At 41.1% G+C, this 22131-nt stretch overlaps 1 protein-coding gene across 1 annotated transcript in view; it reads left to right on the forward strand.

The window, feature by feature from the left end:
- The first annotated feature begins 1703 nt into the window (after positions 1 to 1703).
- The window catches only part of SLC2A13 (solute carrier family 2 (facilitated glucose transporter), member 13), a 582019-nt gene continuing 561591 nt past the window's right edge, over positions 1704 to 22131 (forward strand). The window contains exon 1 of the mRNA XM_006888200.1: positions 1704 to 2302. Within this exon, the coding sequence (XP_006888262.1) occupies positions 1747 to 2302 (556 nt within the window). The 5' untranslated portion in view covers positions 1704 to 1746. The remainder of the gene's footprint in view (positions 2303 to 22131) is intronic.

A 22131-nucleotide genomic window follows, 5' to 3' on the forward strand; every position in this document is an offset into this window, starting at 1 on the left:
CAAACCTGGTCCTAAGTCACCTTAGAACCAAATAATTTAGTCACAGAGAGCAAGAATATGTTTGACAATGTTACAATACAGTAAAAAGTAAGGTACTTGTTATATGTTATATCACAGTATTTTTCACGTTGGGACCTTTTCCAGCTCTGACCACTGGCCAAACCCAAACTACTAGAAGGCAGGTAGGCTTGTTTGAGTTCTCCCTCCATTCCCCCAACCAAGTAACGTCACAGTCAGGGAACTGTTACCTGACATCTCCATACTAACTTGCCCCCAACATTGTTGTTGCTGTGTACTACAGGCATATTTTCAGAGGCAGTACATTGCACAGGAGGAGATTGCCCATCCTTCTCCTGCAGAGCAGCTGGTCAATTCTAACCATGAACCTTTGGGTTGACAGCACAATTCCTTGCCAGTAGGCCACCAGCTTCCTTCAAGAAACAATACTGTTTCCTCTGTGCCTTTCTTGTGCCATCCTCTTCACTTCTGATACACTTAAGCCCATTGCTGCACTGTGTCAATCCATTTTGTTGAGGGTCTTCCTTTCTTTCATGGACCCTCCACTTTCCAAGCATGATGTTCCTCTTTAAGTCTGCCTTGCCTAGGAACGTGCAACTGGAGTTCTGCTGGCCGAGTGGTATGAAGCTGTGCTGTAATCCCACAGGCATGAGGTTCAAATCCACCAGCTGTTTCTCAGAAAAACGACAGACGTTTCCTTCCATACTACTGCTTCTGAATCCTGGTCTTTTTTGTCTCCTTCTACTGCTCTTACTGCCTTTGAAAACCTGCTGGAGAGTCAGCAGTTACTTGGTCCTGACTCTGTGACACAGAACAGCAGCAACATGCCCAAAGTATGTGATGTGTGGGTCAATGCAAAGGTACAGTTTTATAATTTACCAATATCTCTATAAGAGAGAGATGGGCAATCTCTTCCTTTGCAATTTACTACCTCTAAAAACATGCTGAGGGTCAGCTATGGGTGGGTTCTGACACAAAAGTACATCAGAACAATCACCTCTGATTCAAGAAACGATTGTTGTTGTGTACTTTGGAGTCGGAAGAGACTCATAGGTGGCTCTCCAGCGGGTTATCAGAAGCAATAAACCGCACAGAAAGAGATAGTCCATCTTTTTTCTGGTGGATCAGCTGGTCCATTTGAACTGAGTGCCTTTCGTATAGCTTTCTAGAGCTGGCTAGAAACCATGTTGTTGTTGTTGTGTGCATGCAGTATTGCAACGCAGTTTCTTGCCACTAGGCCGCCTTGACTGCCAGAGCTCCCTAGCAGCCCTTAAATCAGAATCATTTCTACACGGGGAGCCTAGATAAGAGCTTGCTTATGATCAGATAGGGGGTTCAAGCCAGGGCAAAGCTGCAATAGCTTTGTGGGCGGAGCGTCCCGAGGCCCCGCCCCACAGGCTCCGCCCTGTTGGCCTCGGGCTGCATGTGACCACGGCCCCGCCTCCCGCCTGCTCTGCAACGCCAGCTCGGCAGGAGCGGGGCGTGAGTCTCCAGTGAGACCCGCCAGGCTCCAACTCGGCGGCGCCTGAGCTCTGCGGCCAGCAACTTTCTCCCCAGAGTGGCCGCGGCAGAGGCTGCTGCCGTGGCAGCCGGAGTCAAGAGGAGCAAGGCGGCGGCGGCGGCGGCAGCGGCGGCTGCTCCCGCTCCCGCCGGCTCGGGCTGTGCAGCCCTCCGAGATCGCCGGCCCGCGCAGCCTCGTCCCCCCGGGCAGCCCCGGGCCCCTGCCCTATGTCCCGCAAAGCGAGCGAGAATGTGGAGTACACGCTGCGGAGCCTGAGCAGCCTGATGGGCGAGCGGCGCAGGAAGCAGCAGGAGCCGGACGCGGCGAGCGCGGCTGGGGAGCGCAGCCTGCTGGCGGCCGCCGAGTCCACCAGCAGCCTGCAGAGCGGCGCGGGCGCGGGCGGCAGCGTCGGGGACCTGGAGCGCGCGGCGCGGCGGCAGTTCCAGCAGGACGAGACCCCCGCCTTCGTCTACGTGGTGGCCGTCTTCTCGGCGCTCGGCGGCTTCCTGTTCGGCTATGACACCGGGGTGGTGTCAGGGGCCATGCTGCTGCTCAAGCGACAGCTCAGCCTGGACGCGCTGTGGCAGGAGCTGCTCGTGTCCAGCACGGTGGGGGCGGCCGCCGTCTCGGCGCTGGCCGGGGGGGTCCTCAACGGCGTCTTCGGCCGCCGTGCCGCCATCCTCCTGGCCAGTGCCCTCTTCACCGCCGGCTCCGCGGTGCTGGCCGCGGCCAACAACAAGGAGACGCTGCTCGCCGGTCGCCTGGTCGTGGGACTCGGCATCGGTGAGTTGGGGTCCACGGAGGGCATGCCGGGGCCCCGACGTCACCGCCCTGGACCTTACTCACTGCTGTCCTCTCACTAGCGTTTAGCGTTCCCTTTCTCCCTTATCTAGTCTTCCAGGTCCCCAGTTCCCTCTAGTTTCCTCTGGAGAGCCTGCCTGGTGTTCCTCTGGCCCCTGGTCCCCTTGGGTGGGGTCCGCTGTAATCTCTCCAAGGCCCCGCGCACTGCTCAATTGACGCCCCCTGAGCAGTTCCAGAGACCTTTCTGATACCTAGGTTTGCCTTGAACCAGCCCTACCTGGTATCTCTCCTCCTCTTACTCTCTTTACTTTCCTGCCCTGCTCCACTTTTATTTTCCCTCTGCTGGCCTTTTCCGGGGTTCCCAACTCCACTCCCAGTAGCAAAGTCAGAGAATTTTCAGAATAAACACATAACTGCACTCTGAAACTGTTCTCTTGCCAGCTCTCCTTTCCAACGTAGCTCTTTCTTTTTATTAAGAGTATTATTTTCTCTTTTTGCTTTTCTTCTTTGTACTGTTTCTTATCTGGGCATCCTTTCCCCAAGTTATTTCCATTCTCCTATTTTTGTAACTTTTCTCTTTAGGTCCATTTTCACCCATTCTCCTCCTTGCCTCTACGCTTTGCTGTGGTTCCATTAAAATAGTGTTCACTTCCTAAATTCATTTAGGAGCGATTCCCCCTGTGGATGCATGCCCAGCAAGATAAATGTTTGCAATTTAAGTCAAAAAATGAAGGGATTACGGTTCCTCTGGCATTGATTTCTTCCACTCCCGTTGCTTGCTGGGCAGAGGAGGCAAGTTCTTGGCCAACGGAAGGTGCTCAGTATTATTAGAAAGAGCTTTTGAGGGCAAGTGAGGGCTTGAGACTTAGATTTCGCTAGTAGTTTTTCGAGACCTCTGATGCTTTTTGAAGGTTTCATTTCAGAATTCAGGGGTTGGCTTGTTTGTTTCGTGGCCGAGCTTGATGACAGCACTTCAAACCTTTGCCTCTTGATGATCTATCCATCCACCTCTCCTCTGTAGGGTTTTAGAAAGTGAGCCTCATTCATACAGCTCCACACACAGACACTATGAGCTTGAAATCCAGCTTCTAGTACTGAATCATTGCGCAGACTGGACTCTCAGTGACGAGTGCTGAGAGCTTTCTGCCCCAGAAGGGTCTTACAAGAGTATACTACTTCCGGGCCTTTTCTCAGCAGCTGCTGAGTGGGTTCCACCAGACCTTTTAGTTACCATCTGAGCCCCTGCATGCACTTTCTAGAAAATAAAACCAAAAAACGAAACCAAACTCATTTTGACTCATAAGTGATCCAGAGTCTAGCATTATTGATGCATGTGGATGAGTGAGTGGGTGGATGTGTGTTTGTCTGTCTGTATGTATCTGTTGTTCTGTTAATTAGTGAAGCAAGGCTTGGCTCATAATAAACTGTTAAATTTTCCATCCGAGTCTGAAATAACCAGAAGGTCCAGCTAAAGTGAAAACTCTATTAACAACCTGTGTCTTCAGGCCCTTTCAGAAAGCAACCTGGCGTTATAACCAGCTAATTATTAGCCTTCCCTGATTGAGACACCCAGACTATCTTTTGTGTTTTATTTTGTAACTTAAAAATAATTTTAGGAGCAGATCACTGAACTTTGTTGAGCATGAATGAGCCTTATTTGTAATTTTGAAATGAAATAATGTTTGAGGAAGATCTTTAATTGAAGTGGTGTTTACTTACCATCTGTATCAAGTATTTGAATATCACATTCACTTTGCTTTTTTTTTTTTTTTTACTGGACAGTTAGGCAATGTATCCCTCAAGATGTTGTAAGTAGAATGGTAAAGGAGAATTTATGCTCTGGTAGGGTGATAGATAAGGTGGGAGATAAAGCAAAGTAGAACCTGTTAGTTTTCTTCCCAGAGACTCGGGGCGAACCTGTTATTGTCTGAATCCATTTAATTTATAATGACTCTGTAGGACAAAGTAGAATTGTCCTGATAGGTTTCCAGATTTGTAAACCTTTTAGGAAGCAGATAGCCACCTCTTTCTCTTGAGGATTGGTTGGTGAATTTGAACCCCTGACATTTTAGTTAGTAGATGAGCACATAACTATTGAATCACTAGGCTGTCTTGGCCCAAGAATCAAAAGAAAAAATAAAACAAAAATCCAAGCTCACTCCACTGACAAGTTAATTCCAACTCAGGGTGACTCTCCATTAAATTTCCAAGGTTGTAAATCTTTGGGAGAGACTATAGTATCTTTCTCTCGGGGAGCTGCTTGTAGATTTGAACTATCAACCTTTTGGTTAGCAACCCAGAAGAGTAGGCTTTACACTACCAGGGCTCTTTGAAAGGTCTGATAGATTTAGAGGCACATACAACCCTCCCACAAAAGGAAGCCAGGACCTCTTTCTAGTGGAAATGCAATACTGATACATGACCTGGAGTCACTTCTGACTTGTGTATCAGAGCAGAACTGTGCTCTGTAGGGTTTTCTGTTGCTGATTTTTCATTTGACCCCCAGGGCTTTTCTCTGAGAACCTCTAGGTGAACTCCAGCCTTATCATCTCAGGGTGAGAGGGAAGATAGACACACCAAAAATAACCCGTTACAAAGTTTCATAAATACTTTTCCTTTATAAACTGAAGAATATTTTAAGATCAGAGTTTGAAATGGGATAGGTTAAAACAACAAAAACTTCTGCCCTTCTGGAAGGCTAAGAATATATTAGTGCCTGTTACCAGAAGGCAAGGGAAAAAAAGATTGTACCAGAATCTCATCTTTCATAGATCTTCAATTGAAATCACAAGGATTATTTTTTTCAGTTACAAGGAAATGGGTCTCATACATCAGTATTTTGGGAGGCGTTAAATCAGCTATGCTTGTTTAGTACAAAAGGTTGGAGGTTAAAAAACAGGCCAATTTCATGGTACCTTTATTTAAATAGTTACTTTAATGTGTGGTCATGGCTTTCTGTTGTTATTTTGATACTTAGTAAATGATTGGTGAATAATGGATATGTGTTTTATGATTTTTTTTTTCTTTCAGGCGAATTTACAGGATAACGTTTTTTATTCCTCCACTGATTCACGTAAGAGAAATATAAGGTCTACAGGGTTAGGGATTATTTATTTATTTTTGTTAAGTTTTGTTTGCTGGTAGCAGCACATCACATAGGAGGCTCTTATTGAATAAAAACAGCAGGAACAATAAAAATTATAATTTCATTATCCATGGGATGTCATTAGGAACTGTACTTAAAAGTAGGGCATTATAAAAATATTTGAAAGGCTTCCTTAGTGTTTTAGTTATCATAGTTTCATTAACATTTATTCATCTACTCAACAAATGTTAATAAGCACTTAGTATTGCTTTTGTTGTATTTGGTGGAGAAAACAATTAGATAAATAAAAATCTCATCTTTTTAACTTTAATTTGGCAGAAATGTGTACCAACAGCAATTAAGATACAATAGAGATCCTTTTAAAGTTCCAGTAAAGAAAGCGCAGAAGTCTTGCAAAGGAGAAGTACAGGTAAAAGGAATACTGAGTCCTTAGATGGTTGTAGAAGGTTGAAGTTTACATCTACCTTGAAATACCATGGAAGAAAAGCCTGGTGATCTGCTCCCAGCACCAGCAGCCTTATGCAGTACGTTGTGCTCTAAATGGCATTGCCAGTCAGAGTGGACTCAAAGACATCTGACAGAATATGGGGTAAAAGGGTTTTTAAAGAGAGAAATAAAAACTGAAGTTTAAGGCCTACATAGGAGCTCAACAAGTGATACAGAAAGGCCCAGAAAGGGAACTGTTATTCATTGCTTTGATGTCTACTGTGTTAGTTCTGAAGTGTGTCATAGCATTTAATCTCTAACACTGAGGAAGAGATACTATTGCCCTCTTTTGTTGAATGTGTAAACTAAGTATAAAATGGTTACATGGTAAGATCATTGGTGCAAAGTCAAGATTAAAAGCAACAACAGCTGGAAAGCAAAAGACTCTGTGCCTTAGAATGCTTTTTGCGCATTGTTAAAATGCTGTTTGCATTTAAAGTGAAGTTACAGGCAGGTATGTTGTTGTTAGGTGCTGTCGAGTGGAGTATAACTCACAGCCCACCTAGGGAATAGGTGACCTGAAACCTGCTGTATTCTGTACCACTCTTACCCTCTCTGAGATGCCAGAGCCCGTTGTTGAAGTCACCATGTCAGTCATAGTATTGGGGGGGGTCTTCCTATCCTTTGCGGACCCTCTGTCTACTGACGTTGCCATGGATTGCCAAAAGAACAAACAGGTATGTCCTGGAAAGGGTCCAGCTCCTTGAAGGCAGGGATGATACAGCTTTGTCTTTCATACTTTGGACATGTAGCTAAGCAAGGCTCTTTCTTGAATAAGGTATAAGGCCCAGAAAGAGGAAAGCAAAGTTTGAGGCATAAGGTGAGCAAGAGATGGCAGTTGACCCTGGAGAGTTTTGGGTGGTTAAAAGACCTATTTTAGCTTTTCAAGAAAATTAATGAAAAAAAAAAAATCACCAAAACCATTTTACAAAGAGAACTAGAGAAATTTTCCTTTTGGGTTTCTTTCTTTCTTTCTTTCTTTTTTTTGTTTTGTTACCTTAGTATAATTTTTCAGACAAAACAAGAACCAACCAACCAACCCAAAACTAGTGTAACAGCTGCTTCACTGGAGAAGATGTGCAGTTGCCTGCAGTGTGATTTTCTGCTTCTGAAAACCCACTGGAGGGTCAGCTATGAATCAGTTCTAACTCTTCATATACAGCAACAATGATAATTTAGAAGCTTAATGCTATTGAGTAGGCTGGATACTGCCCATGTTTCTGCTGCAAAGCTGCCGATGGATCACAAGCACTGGAGATGTGCAGCCTTCGGTTAGCAGTACAAGTCCCTATATTATGCCACTGTGCTTGGTGATAGCAAGAAGTCTCTGCATTCTAATATTCACCGATGTTCAAAGCCTTTACTGAGACTTAACCTACTAACTTATACAGCAGGGATTTGTTCATTCAATCTTAGATTTACGTCCATGTCTTCTGTGTCAGCATCTTTCCAACACTCTTTCTACTTGAACACAAGTTGTAGCCGTATACTGCAGCACAGGGATCTTTGACCTAGTGAGTAAAGAGTTGCATTGCCAACTTAAAGGCAGGTGGTTTTAATTCACTAGCTGCTCCTTGGGAGGAATATGTGCAGTATCCTCCTGTGTGTGTTTCCAGCCTTGTAAACCCAGTGAAGAGGCAGCTATGAGCTGGTTCTGACTCAAAGCATTAAGAGTTGAGAGTTCATTGCGGCATATACTTCAAACATTATGGCCTGTAAACATAATACTTTTTTAAAAAAGAAATTCTCCTCCCTCAAGGCAGAACTGTGAATTGTTACTCCTCAATATAAAGAAAAAAGAAAATTTTATGTTATTTTAATTGTGCAATATTGAGATTAACAGCATTATGGAATTTAATTAACTGTATGCATAATTACCAAGATAAAAGTATTAAATTTAAAAATAAGTACTACAGAATAAGTAATCAGTTAAAGTAATTTTTTAATAATCAAATTTGTTCTTTGTATTTTCTTTCCCCTTGCTAATTTTTTTCTCATCACTTTTCCTTGGTGTTTGGAAGTTGCTGGATGCTGGAAGCTAAGTCACTGATAGGTCAGTATTAGTAGAGGCACCTGTGGTGTACAGGTTTAAGTGGTTGAGGTGGAGGACCTAGACTAAGATGGGTTAGGAAATAAGGACCTGTTGATCTACTTCTTACAAAATAGAAATGGGCCAGTAAAAATATTATAAATAATTGTGGAACACTGTCTATTATTGTGCCCTGGGTGAAAACCTTATGATTAAGATTGTACCAGAATGTGGTCTGTTTACCTGAAATGAGTCCCTCAGGTTGGAAGGCATTTGAGCTACCAGTTGGGAAGAGCTGTCTACTCAAAGAAGGGCAGACCTTAAGTTTATGAAGGGAGTTTTTGAGAGTAAAAGTGGCTCATTATCTGCTGATCAAGCACAATTCAAAATGAGACGAAACAGCTGTAGACACCTATTAATAGTAGAGGAATGTGAATATATGAAGGAATACCAATGGAGATGTTGGGACAAATAGATACAGTGCTGGAAGCCAGCATACTTGAAAGGCAGCTACCAGGTGAACCACCTGGAGGAGATTCGTATTTGTCCTCATTTTGTTTTTTAATGTGAGTCAGCAGAATCTGGAATTATCTAATGATACTATCAGTATCATATGCAAGCAAAGTTTTGCTGAGGAGAATTTAAAAATGGTTGCAGCAGTCTGTCAACAGACAACCACCAAAAGTTTAGACTGGGTTCAAACAGAACTTGGAAGGAGAGAGAGCGCTGCTGATGTTAGACAGGTCTTGGCTGAAATCAGAAAATATTAGAAAGATGTTTGTGTTCATTGATGATATAGAAATTCAGCTGTGTGAATCATAACAAATTTGGATAATTTTAGAAGAATGGAAATTCTAGACCTTTTCATAGTACTTCTATGGAATCAGTACCTATACCAAAAGACAGTTCCTTCAAACAGAACCACTGGGATACTGTTTTATATAGTGATGTGAGAGGTGTGCATCAAGGTTGCTTCATTTCACCATATTTATCCAGTATGTATGTTAAGCAAGTAAAAAAAAAAAACAAAAAACAAATAGAACTATTATGAAGATAAGCCTAGGCCAAGAGTAGAGGAAGAACCTACAATATCGAATGGCACAGCCTTGGTCCTGAAAGTGAAGAAAACTTGAACCATTACTGATTAAGTTCAAAGACTATAACATCCCATTTAAACTGCCCCTAGGCCAGTAAGCAACCTCATGACAAATGGGGAAAAGATTGAAGTTGTCAAGGGTTTCATTTTACTTATAGAATCATGAAGAGAGGAAAAGGTCAATACAAAGACAGAGGAGGAAGAAAAAATAAAAATGGGTATTAGAAGACATCCTGAAAATGTCACTATAGCATCAAGAAACCAAAATAAAGGGAAATTGAAGAAAAAAGCTTAACAGAAAATTTTAAAATACAGATCAAGAAGGCAGAGCAACCAATTATAAGGAAATATGTAGAGACCTAGAATTGGAGAATGAAAAGGAAAGAATTCACTTGGCATTTCTTAAGCTGAAAGAACAGAAAAACAAATTCAAGCCCCGAGTTGCAGTACTGAAGGATTTTGAAAGGCAAAATCTTGAATGATCCAGAAAGTATCAAAAGAAGATGAATGGAATACAAAGAATCACTGTACCAAAAAGAATTGACCTGCATTGAAATATTTCAGGAAATACCATATCATCAAGAGCCAGTAGTAAGGCAAGAAGTGTTCAAGCGACAGTGGCACTGGAAAAAAAATAAGGCCTCAAGAGTTGACGAGATGCTAATTGACATGTTTTGAATGCCAGACGCAGCTCTGGACGTGTTCACTGGACTATGCCAGGAATTTTGGAGGATCACTGCTTGGCATGTTTGTTCCTATTCAGAAGAAAGATGATCAACATGGTGTGGAAACTATAGAACAATATCATTACTATAACATGCAAACAAAATATTCATGAAGATTATCCAAAAATGGCTGGAACAGTTACATAGAGAACTGCCAGAGGTTCATGCTGGAATTAGAAGAGGCAGTAGTACCAGGGATATCATTGTTGATGACAGATAGATCCTGGCTGAAAGTAAAGAATACCAGAAGAATGTCTCTTTGCACTTTGTTGACTAATTGCAAAAGCATTTGACTATGTGGGTCACAACAAACTGTGACTAACTCTGAGAAGAATTGGTATTCCAGAACACTTGATTGTGCTTATGTGAAAACTGTGCTTGGACAAGGAGGCACTCTTCAGAACAGGGCAAGAAAACAAAATCGAGATGGGTGTATGGCAGGGATATGTCCTGTCTTTGTACCTTTTTTATCTATATGCAAAACAGGTCATCTGGAAGCATGGGCTCAATGAGAAGTGTGGCATCAGGATGGGATGAAGACTCATCAACAACCTGTGTTACACAGATGATACAACCCTGCTTGCTGAAACTGAGGAGGACCTGAAGTGCTTGCTGCAGAAGATCAAGTATGGCTTGAAGCTCAACATCAAGAAAACAAAGATTCTCACCACTGGGCCAATTGGCAGCATCACTGTAGAGAGTGAAGAGATTGAAATTGTTAACAGCTTCAGTTTGCTTGGCTCCATAATCAACACTCTTGGTACCAACAGCGAGGAAATAAAAACAAAAAGAAATTGTACTGGGAAAATCTGCTGTCAGGGACCTCTCCAGAATACTGAAGAGCAACACTGTCAGTATGAAGACTTAAGGTGCACCTGATCCAGGCCATGGTCTTTGCCATTACTTTCTGTGCATCAGAAAGCTGGAAAATGACTAGAGATGACAGAAGGAGAAATAATGCCTTTGAGCTATGATGCTGGAGAAAAGTATTGAATATACCATGGGCTACTAGGAGAACAAACACTTGTCTTAGAGTAGGTGAAACCAGGCTGTTCTTTGGAGGCAAGGATTCTGAAGCTTTGTCTGATACACTTTGGGCATGTTGCAAGTAGTTACCAGTCCTTGGAGTGAGACATCATGCTTGGGAGGTGGAGGGACAGTGCAGGAGAAGATAACCCTCAATGCGATGGATTGACTCAATGACTGGGGTAATGGGGCTAGGGGCTTCACAGACGATAAGGTTAGCTCAACATATAGCAGAGTTCACAACTATTGTATCTAGGATCACTATGAGTTTCAAGAGACTTGATGGCACATAACAATACAACAATATTCAATTTGTATGCTGAGAAAATTATTCAAGAAGTTTTCCTCTATGAAGAAGAATGTGGCACCAGAAATAGAGGAAGACTTCTCAGTAAACTTTGTCATGCAGATAACACAAGAGCAGTAGGTTTGAGTGTGTCAGAGAAATGGGGTTGGCACAAGAAAGGACAGGGTTCAGATCTGTTGTTCATAGGGTTATGAGTCATAGGGCTATGAGGTGTACTTGACTTGACTGCACCTAACAACAACAACCTAGAAGCGTTAGTTAAGAAATCAGATAGCGTATTGCACTGGGCAGATCTGTACTAAACAAAAAGACTAAAGTAGAATTGTTGAATTTCAATTATAGTTTGCAAAGAATATTTAATATACTATATATAGATTGCCAGACGAATGAACAAATCTTTCTTAGAAAAGGTATAGTCAGAATGCTGCTTGGAATTAAGTATGATAGATTTTATATCATAGACATGTAACGAGAGCCCACTTTCAGGAGAAGGACATCATACTTAGTGAAATAGCAGTAGAGAAAAAAAAAAGAGGTAGACCTTTAATGAGATGGATTGACACAGGGCCTGCAGCAGTGAGCCCAGACCTCAGTGATCATGAAGACGATTCAAGAGCAGGCAGTATTTTGTTCTTTTGCAACAAGGCTTGAACTGACTTGATGACTTGTGAGAGCAGCATCATAATTTCTTCTCACTTTGCCTCATAGAGCAGAGTTTTGTACTGGGTTCAGGCTCTCTGCTGGAATGAAACTGAGCCTTCACAGTAAGATGCTCTTGATTTTCTGTAGTTCCTCATTCTTATACATTCAGTGTGTGTTTTCTCTCACTTTTCTGTCTGATGGCTTAGGGATATGGCACTGCGGTTACAGTGAGGATCATGGTGAAGATTGTGTTTACCTAGTAGTAGTATTTGTTGCTAAAGTCACAAATCTTGTTACCTGATTGACATGAAGTTGTTCATGTGTCTTCTTGTGTTCAACATTCCTCCTTTTCATCCACCCACATTTCCATCCTCTAGATTTAAATTTTCAGTAAGCACACATGACTTCACACTCATGTCTTTTACTCTAGCATCTCTAATGATAATGGAGCTTACTAGTAGAATTCAGAGAGCAAAGTCCTTGTGAATGTTACTTAAAAACACATGAAACTTTTTCTTTTTCTGATTAGATTTCTTTGTTTTGTATACATCCCTCCTCACTACCATTTTTAAATTTTCTGTTGTTTTTCTTTTGCCCTTTGGAGTAAATAGTATCAGCATTTCTACATTTCTTTTACTTTTGAGAGGACACATGAAAACTTGCTTCACCTTTAAAATGTATTTGCTTTATGTAGATACTGATTCTTACATGACTATCTTGGGTGGTGCAAATAGTTAACATGCTCATCTGTTAATCAAAAAGTTTGTGATTTGAATTCACCCTGAAGCACCACAAAAAAAGTCATTGAATCCTATGGAGCACACTTTGATGCTGACATCTGTGGTGTCACTATGAGTTGGAATCAAAAGAATTGCATTGGAGAAGTGTACTGTCAGAGACCTCTCCAAAGTGCTAAAGAATAATGATGTCAGCCTAGAGATTAAGGTGTGCCTGATCCAGGCTATGGTCTTTGCAATTACTTGCTATGCATCAGAGGGCTGAACAATGACAAAAGATGATAGAAGAAGAATCAGTGCTTCTGAGTTGTGGTGCTGGAGAAGACCATTGAACATACTATGGACCACAAGCAAGTCTGTATTAGAGAAGGTGAGACCAAGTTTCTCCTTGGATGCCAGGATTTTGACGTTCTATCACATACTATGGTCACATGGCCAGAAGGGACCAATCCTTGGAGAAGAACATCATGCTTAGAAAGGTGGAGGAAAGCGCAAGAGAAGAAGACCCTGGATGAGATGGATTAACACAGTAACTGGGGTAATGGGAGTAGGTGAATCAGAACCAGTTAGACTGACTTAGGATGGGGCAGACTTCAGAGCCTTGTACACAGGGATGCCATTAATTGCAGGCAACTCGATGGCATGTAACAGCAACAGCATGAGTTAGAATCAGTGCCAATCAGATGGCAACTGGTTTGATTTTTAATATCTGCGCAAGTTGAGAATACAGCTTGCTTTCTACTCCTTGCTTTTAGGTATCATTGAGTCATCCCCACCTCCAATAATGAACCTTTGTGACAAAGTAGAACTGCTCCTAGGACTTTTCTGGAAGATGATTTTTTTTTTAATTTATTCTTCATTGGTTTGTATACAGTGTATGTACACTGGTTTCACACATTCCTTAATTCACATTGTGCTTCATACACTCATTTCTGTACATTGTTTTATAAAGTTAATCACCATTGATTTATGCCTGCTGTTACCCCATCTTTTCAAGTCCCCTTTCCATCTTTCCTACCCCTTTATCAACCCACCAAACTCTGTTATTCTCGTGGTTTCTTTTATAGGAATATATTGCCAGGTCTTTTTTGCAGAGAATTACTGGTTGAGTTTAAGCATTCAGCCTTCTGGTTAGTAGGCAAGTATTTAATTAAGAATCGCACCAGTGGGGCTCCTAGCTTTATATTTTGGTCATTTATTAAATTCTCTTACCACTCTGATCTCAGTATCTCCCTCTCTTGTTCTTGGAGGAATTTGGGCAGTCACTCTTCATAGCAGAATGTTGATTGGCAATAAATTTAGCTACAAGCCTGGCTGTTCTTTGAATGCTGTCTCAGTGACAGACACTCACCTAAGCATTTTCCATATATTACTTTAAATAGTACACATAATAAGCCAGTGACCCAGTGGGTCGGTCAGTCAGTCTCTGGGGTACAAACAGAATCTGCTTCGAACTATATTTTTAAGGATTTGGAGGTCACCAGAACAAATACATATGGTTCATATTTAGCCTTAAGTACTTACGTGCAAGAAAGGAGCCCTGACAGCATGATGCACTCAGTGTTGGGCTGCTAATCAAAAGTTAAGCAATTCAAACCTACTAGCTGCTCCTCAGGAGAAAGAATGTGGCCTTCTGCTCATAGAAGAGTTTACAGCTTAGGAAAACCTGTGGAACATTCTGCTCTGTATTGTAAGATCTTTATGAATTGGAATTGACAAGATAGCACTGGGTAAGTGAAAGAAAAGGATAAAAAGCCTTTTCAGGGATTTAAAAGCTGTATATATATATATATCTCAAGTGGAGATAACGTGAAGGGTAAACTTGAAGTTTTTGGACACAAACACTGCCTGAGTTCTAACAATGATGTGAAGCTTACTCTCTTATGCTTCTTTTCCTCATCCATAAAATAGGAATAATACTTATCTGGAAGTCATTAGGAGTGCTTTCAACAGCCAGATATTAAACATTCACACACAGCTTTCCTTGTCTTTAAAATTAGTGTTTTGTTGTTGTTTTTATGTGCCATCGAGTTGCCTATGACTCATAGTGACCCTACATACAACAGCCCTAAACCCAGTTCTATCCTGTGCCAATCTCACTGTCTCCGACACACCTATCACCATTATCCCAGTCACTGAATCAATCCATCTCATCGAGGGTCTTCCTCTCCTGCGCTGTCCTTCCACCCTTCCAGGCGTGACATCCCTCTCCAAGGACTGACCCCTCCTTACAAAGTGTCCAAAGTATGTCAGACGAGGCTTCATAATCCTTGCCTCCAAAGAGCAGCCTAGTTTCACCCTCTCTAGGATGAATCTGTGTTCTCTTAGCAGTCCCTGGTATATTCACTACTCTACTCCAGCACCACAGCTCCTTCTGTCCTCCCTAGTCATTGTCCAGCTCTCTGACGCATACCAAGTGATTGCAAAGACCTTGGCCTGTATCAGGTACACCTTAGTCTCTGTACTGACTTTATTGCTCTTCAGTACTTTAATTGTAGAAATTAAACGAGCTAATGCTGAAGGGATCATTAAAAAAAGTGATTGTAGAGAGAGTAATGAGTTGTGCTGAGAGAGTCTCTGGCTGTTTGAATCTGAAGAGAAGGATGGGGACAGTCTCCTCTTGTTGCTATTTACACACTGAGAAACTTGATAGAGAGCCAGCTATGAGTGGCAGAGAATGAATCCTATGAACATGCCTGGTTGCTGGTAAGTAATGGCTGTTATTATTAGTTATAACTAACTCTGTCATTGCTGCAAGTCTTTTTTTTTTAAACAAGCATATGAAAGGAAATGGTTATTAAATTTTATTATTACAAAAAATGAGTACATTTCTTTATGGAAACTGAGCAGTCAAACTTGAAAGACAGAATGAGTAATTTAAAAGTAAAGTTGAACTCTATCTTTGGAGTGTTCAGTTTTTGTTATGTAACATATTTCATTCCAGCAAAACAGATGGAGTTTTGAATTGGTCTTGAGAAAGGTTACAGACTTAGGTTGAATAAAAAGAGTACTTTTCCTGTGAATATGGGGGAGGTGGGAGAGTGATAAATGTTACACATTAAGAGAACAAGCAGGGGTTTTTGGCAGATGTAGAAGGATTGAATAAGAAAGTCATACAAATGTGAACCTATTTGCCATAGAATAAGGGACCAATGATATTAGATCTGTTATATACTATAATAATTTACATGCCCATTTATAGACAGAATAGTTCCTTTTACCATGAAAAAACAGATATCAGATTTTTAAGAGGCAAAGAACGAATCATTTTATTAAAAAATCTTGAAAGTAATAGCTTTTGAGTAAAAAGCATTTAATAATAGAAACTCTCTTATAAAACCCTATTATCATATATCCTGGCTCAATATATAATTTCATGTCAGGAACTCATTCCATGCAAGATAAAAAGTTGAAAAATTGAATTGGCTAAATATTAGCTCTTTGATATGGGTATGACTATAGTTTTGAAAGAAAATTATATAGTGAGTAGAGATGAACTACCAAAACATATAACAGTGGTATAAATGATGCTTAAAACATGACTGTTTTGAAGTTTATAGTAAAGAGCTGAAGCACTGGTTGCACATGTGCCTAAACATCATAATTCCTCTAGATTGCTCCTGAAACTCTTCACTCGCTCTATTTTGGGACAGTACTCATTCTCAGTGTAATTTGGACACCTGTGATTGTATAGTTGAGATGAGTTGCATGCACGTGGACATAGGCTTTCAATGAGTCTGGCAGTACAATTTGTGGGGCTCCAAGACGTGCCCAAAGCACATAAAAAAGCAACTGTTTATGCCTGTTGTCAGACCTTTCAAGAGCAAGTGTGTAGAGAATTTTTATATATGCTTTATTCTATTCATGTCTTCTATATGAGCAGCAGTGGTGGTTCAGTGGTATTGTCCTTACTTTCCAAGTGGTAAACCAGGTTCAGGACCTGGCCAGTGCATCTCATTCATGCACAGCCACCTCGTGTCAGAGGAGGCTTACGTGTTGCGGTGATGCTGAAGACGTGTGAGTGTGAGCGGAGCTTTAGATGAAGACAAATTAGGATGAACAGTATGGCAATCTAGGCCCAGAATCCGGCAGTGAAAATCCTGTGTGTCATATAGATGGCTCAGGACTGGGAAGCACTTGTTCTACTTTTCATGTGTTCATCGTGAATGTGGGGCTGCCTCAGTGGCAGTTCACAGCAGGAATTGTAGTTAATTATTCTGTCTTTCTGCATGTTCCTTCTCCTTGACACTTTCTAATGTTAATGTCCTACTCACTTACTGATTGCCATCGAGTGGGAACAGATGCACAGCTGACTCTCTATTGTGCTTCTGAGGTTATCAATGGTTCATTTAAATCAAAGACTACAAAGAACACAGAGTCCTAACAATTTGTAATCTTTTGTTTTTCCTTGAATACTCTTTTTTTATCTGTGAAAATCTCTAAAGTTCATTGCCTGGGACTCAGTATTAGCTTCTGTTCTCCATCGGTTTGCCATACAGCCCTGCTTTATGTGTTGCTACGATTCTGAAAAGTATTCTAGTGGTTCTTCAAATACCTGCAGTCACACACATGGTTATCGGTTTTAGGTGAGCTCCTAGACAAAGAAACTATAGGAACAAAACCCTGACAATATGCTTTTGAAATTAGCTTTAACAGATTATTGTCTGACTCACTTTGGGTATTCTGTCAGACGAGGTCAATTGTTAGAGAAGGACAACATGTTTGTTTAAATAGTCTGTGAGGATGGGGGAGACTCTCTGAAGTTGTTGTTATGGCCACTGCAGTGAATTTGAATGTGCCAGCATTTATGAGAGGGATGCAGGACCCCAAAGTTTATTGTTCAGTTGAAAGTGAATGGTTGTCAACTGGAGCGTAGGCTACTTTCGTGTACAAGTGTGGTGAGTATAGATTTACACAGCTTATTGGTTCTTCCGTAATTCATACATATTTTATTTCATAACATTTCTCCTCTTATTATATACTGTCTTGGCCTTCACTTATCTTAGTGTCTATTCTCTATTACTCCCTTCCTTTGTGTCACTGGTAACCATAACAGGATGATATGTATGTAAACCTTTTATTAGCTTTTTATAATACAGTCTTACATACTATTTGTTATTTTTTGACAAATTTAATTTCATCACAGTGTCTTCTAGATTCGTCCATGCCATGCAGTGCATGACAGATTGTTTGTTTCATACCTCCCAATGTTGTGAAGATATACTAATTTCTTTGTCCACTCAACTTTGATGAGTTCTTGGGCTGTTTACATCTCTTTGCTATTGTATCAGTAAAATAAATATGAATGTGCATCTGTCTGTTTATGTTGCAGCTTTCATTTCTTTACGATATATACCTACTAGTGAAATTGCTGAATCAAATGGTATTTCCATTTTCAGCTCTTTAAGAGAAGTGACAAACTGCTTTCCATACTAGTTACATAATTTCATAGTTCCACCAGCCATGTATGAAAATTTCAGTATCTCTACACTTTCAGAAGCAATTATAGATGACTGTCTTATTCAAATTTGTTATTGTTACTGGGATGATAGGTTTCTCATTGGTGTCAGGGCTGTAGCCTTTCTCCATACCTACTCAATCTGTATGCTGAACAACTGATTTGAGAAGCTGGACTCTATGAAGAAAAATATGGTATCAGGATTGAAGGAAGACTCATCAATGAATCTGCACTATGCAGATGACACCACCTTGCTTGCTGAAAGTGAGGAGGACTTGAAACACTTGCTTCAGAAGATCAAAGACTAAGCCTTCAATTTGGATTATATCTCAACATCAAGAAAACAAAAATTCTCACCACCAGATCGATAGGCAATAGCATAATGGATGGAGAAAGACTGACATTGTCAACAGTCTCATCTTGCTTGGATCCACAGTCAATACCCTTGGCACCACCAGTCAAGAAATCAAAAGACAATTTATATTGGGAAAGTCTGCTATCAAGGACCTGCGCAGAGTACTTCAGAGTGCACCAGGCAGGACAGTGATGTCAGTTGGAAGACTAACATGCACCTGATTTAAGTTTTTAATCACTTGCAATGGTGATAGATTAAAGATTAAGGTGTGCCTGATCTAGGCCGAGGTCTTCTCATTTGCTGGCTACACATTAAAGATTGGCAGAAGAATTGCTTCCTTGAGTTGTGGTGCTAGGGAAGAGTATTGAACTTACCACAGACCACCAAGAGAACAAACAGGTTTGTCCTGGAGAAGGTGAAACCAGGTTGCTACTTGGGGCCAAGAATTTTTAAACTCCATCTCACATACTTTGGTCATGTTGTCCAGAGGGGCTAGTCCTTGAAGAAGGGCATCATGCCTGGAAGGTTGGAGGGTCAGTGCAGGCGAGGAAGACTTTGAATGAGGTGGAGTGACACAGTGACTGTAGCAGTGGGGTCAAGTGTTTCAGAGATGGTGAAGTTGGCGCAGTATAGGGCAAGGTTCAGCAGAGCCATTGTTCATAAGGTTACTACGTATCATGTTGTTGTTGTTGATTGCTGTTGAATCCAGCATGACTCATAGGGACCTGATGAACAAAAGGCCTGAAGTCCTTCCATTGTCATTTATCAAAGTTCATAGAGTTACCAGAAGCATGTTGTTTAAGATGTGGATGCCACGCCTGCAACAATATAATAACAGAACGGCATGCATCTGAGAGCTGGATAGTGAATTAAGAATGTTTTGAATTGCCACGTTGGAGAAGAGTGAATATCCCATGGGCTGCCAAAAGAACAAATAGATAACATCTTAGAGAAGGTGCAGCCAGAGCTCTCCTAAGAGGCAAGGATGGTGAAGCTTTGGGCATGTTGCTAGCAGGGACTATTCTCCCAAGGACTAGCTTGCACAGGGGGAGGAACTGAAAAAAGCGGATAACCTCAGGAATATGGATTGACACAATACAAGAAAATATGTCTGAGAATATGGGTGTGGCTCAGGAGAGGACGGGGTTCAGATCTGTCATTCATAGAGTCACAGTGAGTTGTACTCTACCTGAAGGCACATAACAATAGCTAATGAGGGAGCTCTGGTAGTGTCCTCCATGGGGAATTGCACAACTGAGTCAAAGGCTGCTTCTCTCTGGCACTTCAAATCCGTGACTGACTCCACAGGAGAAAAATAATTTCTTCCTGTGTGATGTACAACCTTGAAGCTCAACAGAATCTCAGCTGCAAATGGGTTACACCACAGTGACAATGAAAGAGGTCTCCCTTTGTGATTGGGTTGATGGTTGGTTCCCCCCCCCCCACTTTTTGAGGTGTTGGTGGTTTTGAATAAATTTTAGGGTTTATTTCTTGGTCAGATGTGTCCCTGTCAAGTATATTTTTCCCAGTCTGTAGGTTCTCTTTCCACTCTTTGGAGAAGTTTTTGGCGAATTTAGGGATTTCAGTTCCAGGAGATCTCAGTCATCTCATTTATGCTGTGCTGATTGTGTATTTTTTTAGTTCTATTTGATAAGCTGTTCAAGTTATAGATTAGGATTCCCATATTTGCCCCAATTTTTTCTTTGATGATCTTTATAGATTTAAAATTTACATGTAGGTTCTTAATCCATTTCGTTTGTTGTTGTTTTTTTAATATGGAGTGAGTTATAGATCTTATTTCAGTGTTCTTCAAATAGATACCCAGTTTGCTAGCACTGTTTGTTTAAAAGGCTGCCTTTTCCTTTTTTAATAGATTTCATTAGTCAGAAATCAGTCAGCTGTCTACAGGTGGATCAATTTACTTCTATTATTTAGGACTTAAAGCTGTGACTTTTTTAGAAGCAGATTATGTTTTGGTTGTTAATTTTGTTTTTAATGAGCTTCTGGAAGAGTTTGACCCTTCAGCATTTCTATTAATTGTTGTTGTTGTGTACCATTGAGTCAGAACTGACCTATACCTGACCCTCCAGTGGGTTTTCAGAGGCTATTAATTGCAAGGGAAGAGATTGCCCATCCTTCTCACATGGAGCAGCAGGTGGATTTGGACTGCATGCGCTTGGGATTGCAGTGCAATTTCTTACCTCTGAGTTCATAATTGATTATTTTGACACTTGTTATTACCTACCTTTGGGTCAAGACTGGTTCATAACTGACTCTCCAGTGGGCTTTCAGAGGCTGTAAATCACTTGGGAGGAGATTGCCCACGAAACCTAGACACTCCAAAGAAATGCGGAGAGGTCAGCAAGTTCATAGTGTTAGTGCCTGTGCTAGAAATCAGGTTTCTTATCTGGGAACACTATGTTCCCCTCTCATTTCATAGTGAATTCAGCTCGTGATTGTTAAGCAAAATACAGTCATATTTCCTAGGTTAGAGGATTTATTTAATATACTAGTAACCAAAACTCATTAAGATACTTCATGAAGCTTAAGATAATTATTTGCATGAATGAAATTAAGCATATTAAATAATGTATTCGATAGAACAATAATGAGTAGCAGGAATTACTCGGGAAATAAAATAACTCTTAATAGGATGTTGTTTCCTTGCTATGTGCTGTCAAGTCAATTGCGACTCTGTGCCCTATGGTATAGCTCTGATCCCAGCCCTATCCCGAGCTAATCTCACTGACTCCGACACACCTACCCCAATTACCTAGTCACTGTGTCAATCCGTATTATCCAGGGTCTTCCTCTCTTGCACTGTCTGTCCACCCTTCCAGGCATGATGTCCTTCTCCAAGAATTGGTCCCTTCTGGCCACGTGCTTTAAGTATATGAGACAGAGTTTCAAAATCCTTGCCTTCGAGCAGCAGCTTGATTTCATACTCTCTAGGACAGACCTGTTTGTTCTCTTGGCAGTCACTGACATGTTCAATAATCTTATTCAGGACCACAACTCAAAGGCATCAATTCTTCTGCTGTCACCCTTAGTCATTGTCCAGCTCTCTAATGCATAGCAAGTAATTGCGAAGACCATGGCCCGGATCAGGCACACCATTGTCTCTAGACTGAATTGTTGCTCTTCAGCAACAATTACTTTGTTACTCTGGAGAGGTCCTGGACAGCACATTTTCCCCACATAATTTGTCTTTTGATTTTGTAACTGCTGGTGCCAAGAGGATTGTGAAACCAAGCAAGCTGAAATTGTTAACTATCTCAGTCTCTTCTACATCTATCATGGTGCTGCCAGTTGGCTCAGTGGTGAAAATTTTTGTTTACTTGATGTTGAGCTTCAATCCATATTGAAGACTGTGATATAGATAGGATATTATAGTTTATGTAGGATGCTCTGATAGCCTAGTGGTAAGAAGCTGAACTGTGATCTCAAAGCATGTGGTTTGAATCCATGGGAGAAGGATGAGCAGTCTTCTCTTGTGCTATTTACTTCCTCTGAAAACCCACTGGTGGGACAGCTATGAGTCAGCTATTACTTGATGGCACATCATAACAGTTTTGTAGAACAATAATGAGCAGCAGTAACTACTTAGAAAGTAAGATTACCCTAATAATATAGTATATTATATGCACAATATAGTTTACATTTGTTTGTTGCCATCAAGGTGACAACAACTCATTACAGCTCTATCCGATACCCTTCTCATGCTTTCTGTGCTACTCAAGCGTCTTGTGGTAGTTAGTCACTGTATCAATCCATCACATTGAGTTTCTTCCTTTTGCTGACCCTTTACTTTTCTTGCTGTGGTGTCTCTTTCCAAGGACTGATT

This window comes from Elephantulus edwardii, unplaced genomic scaffold (genome assembly GCF_000299155.1).
Source record: "Elephantulus edwardii isolate Elephantulus edwardi_28Jun2011 unplaced genomic scaffold, EleEdw1.0 scaffold00065, whole genome shotgun sequence".
Taxonomy (NCBI): Eukaryota; Metazoa; Chordata; class Mammalia; order Macroscelidea; family Macroscelididae; genus Elephantulus; species Elephantulus edwardii.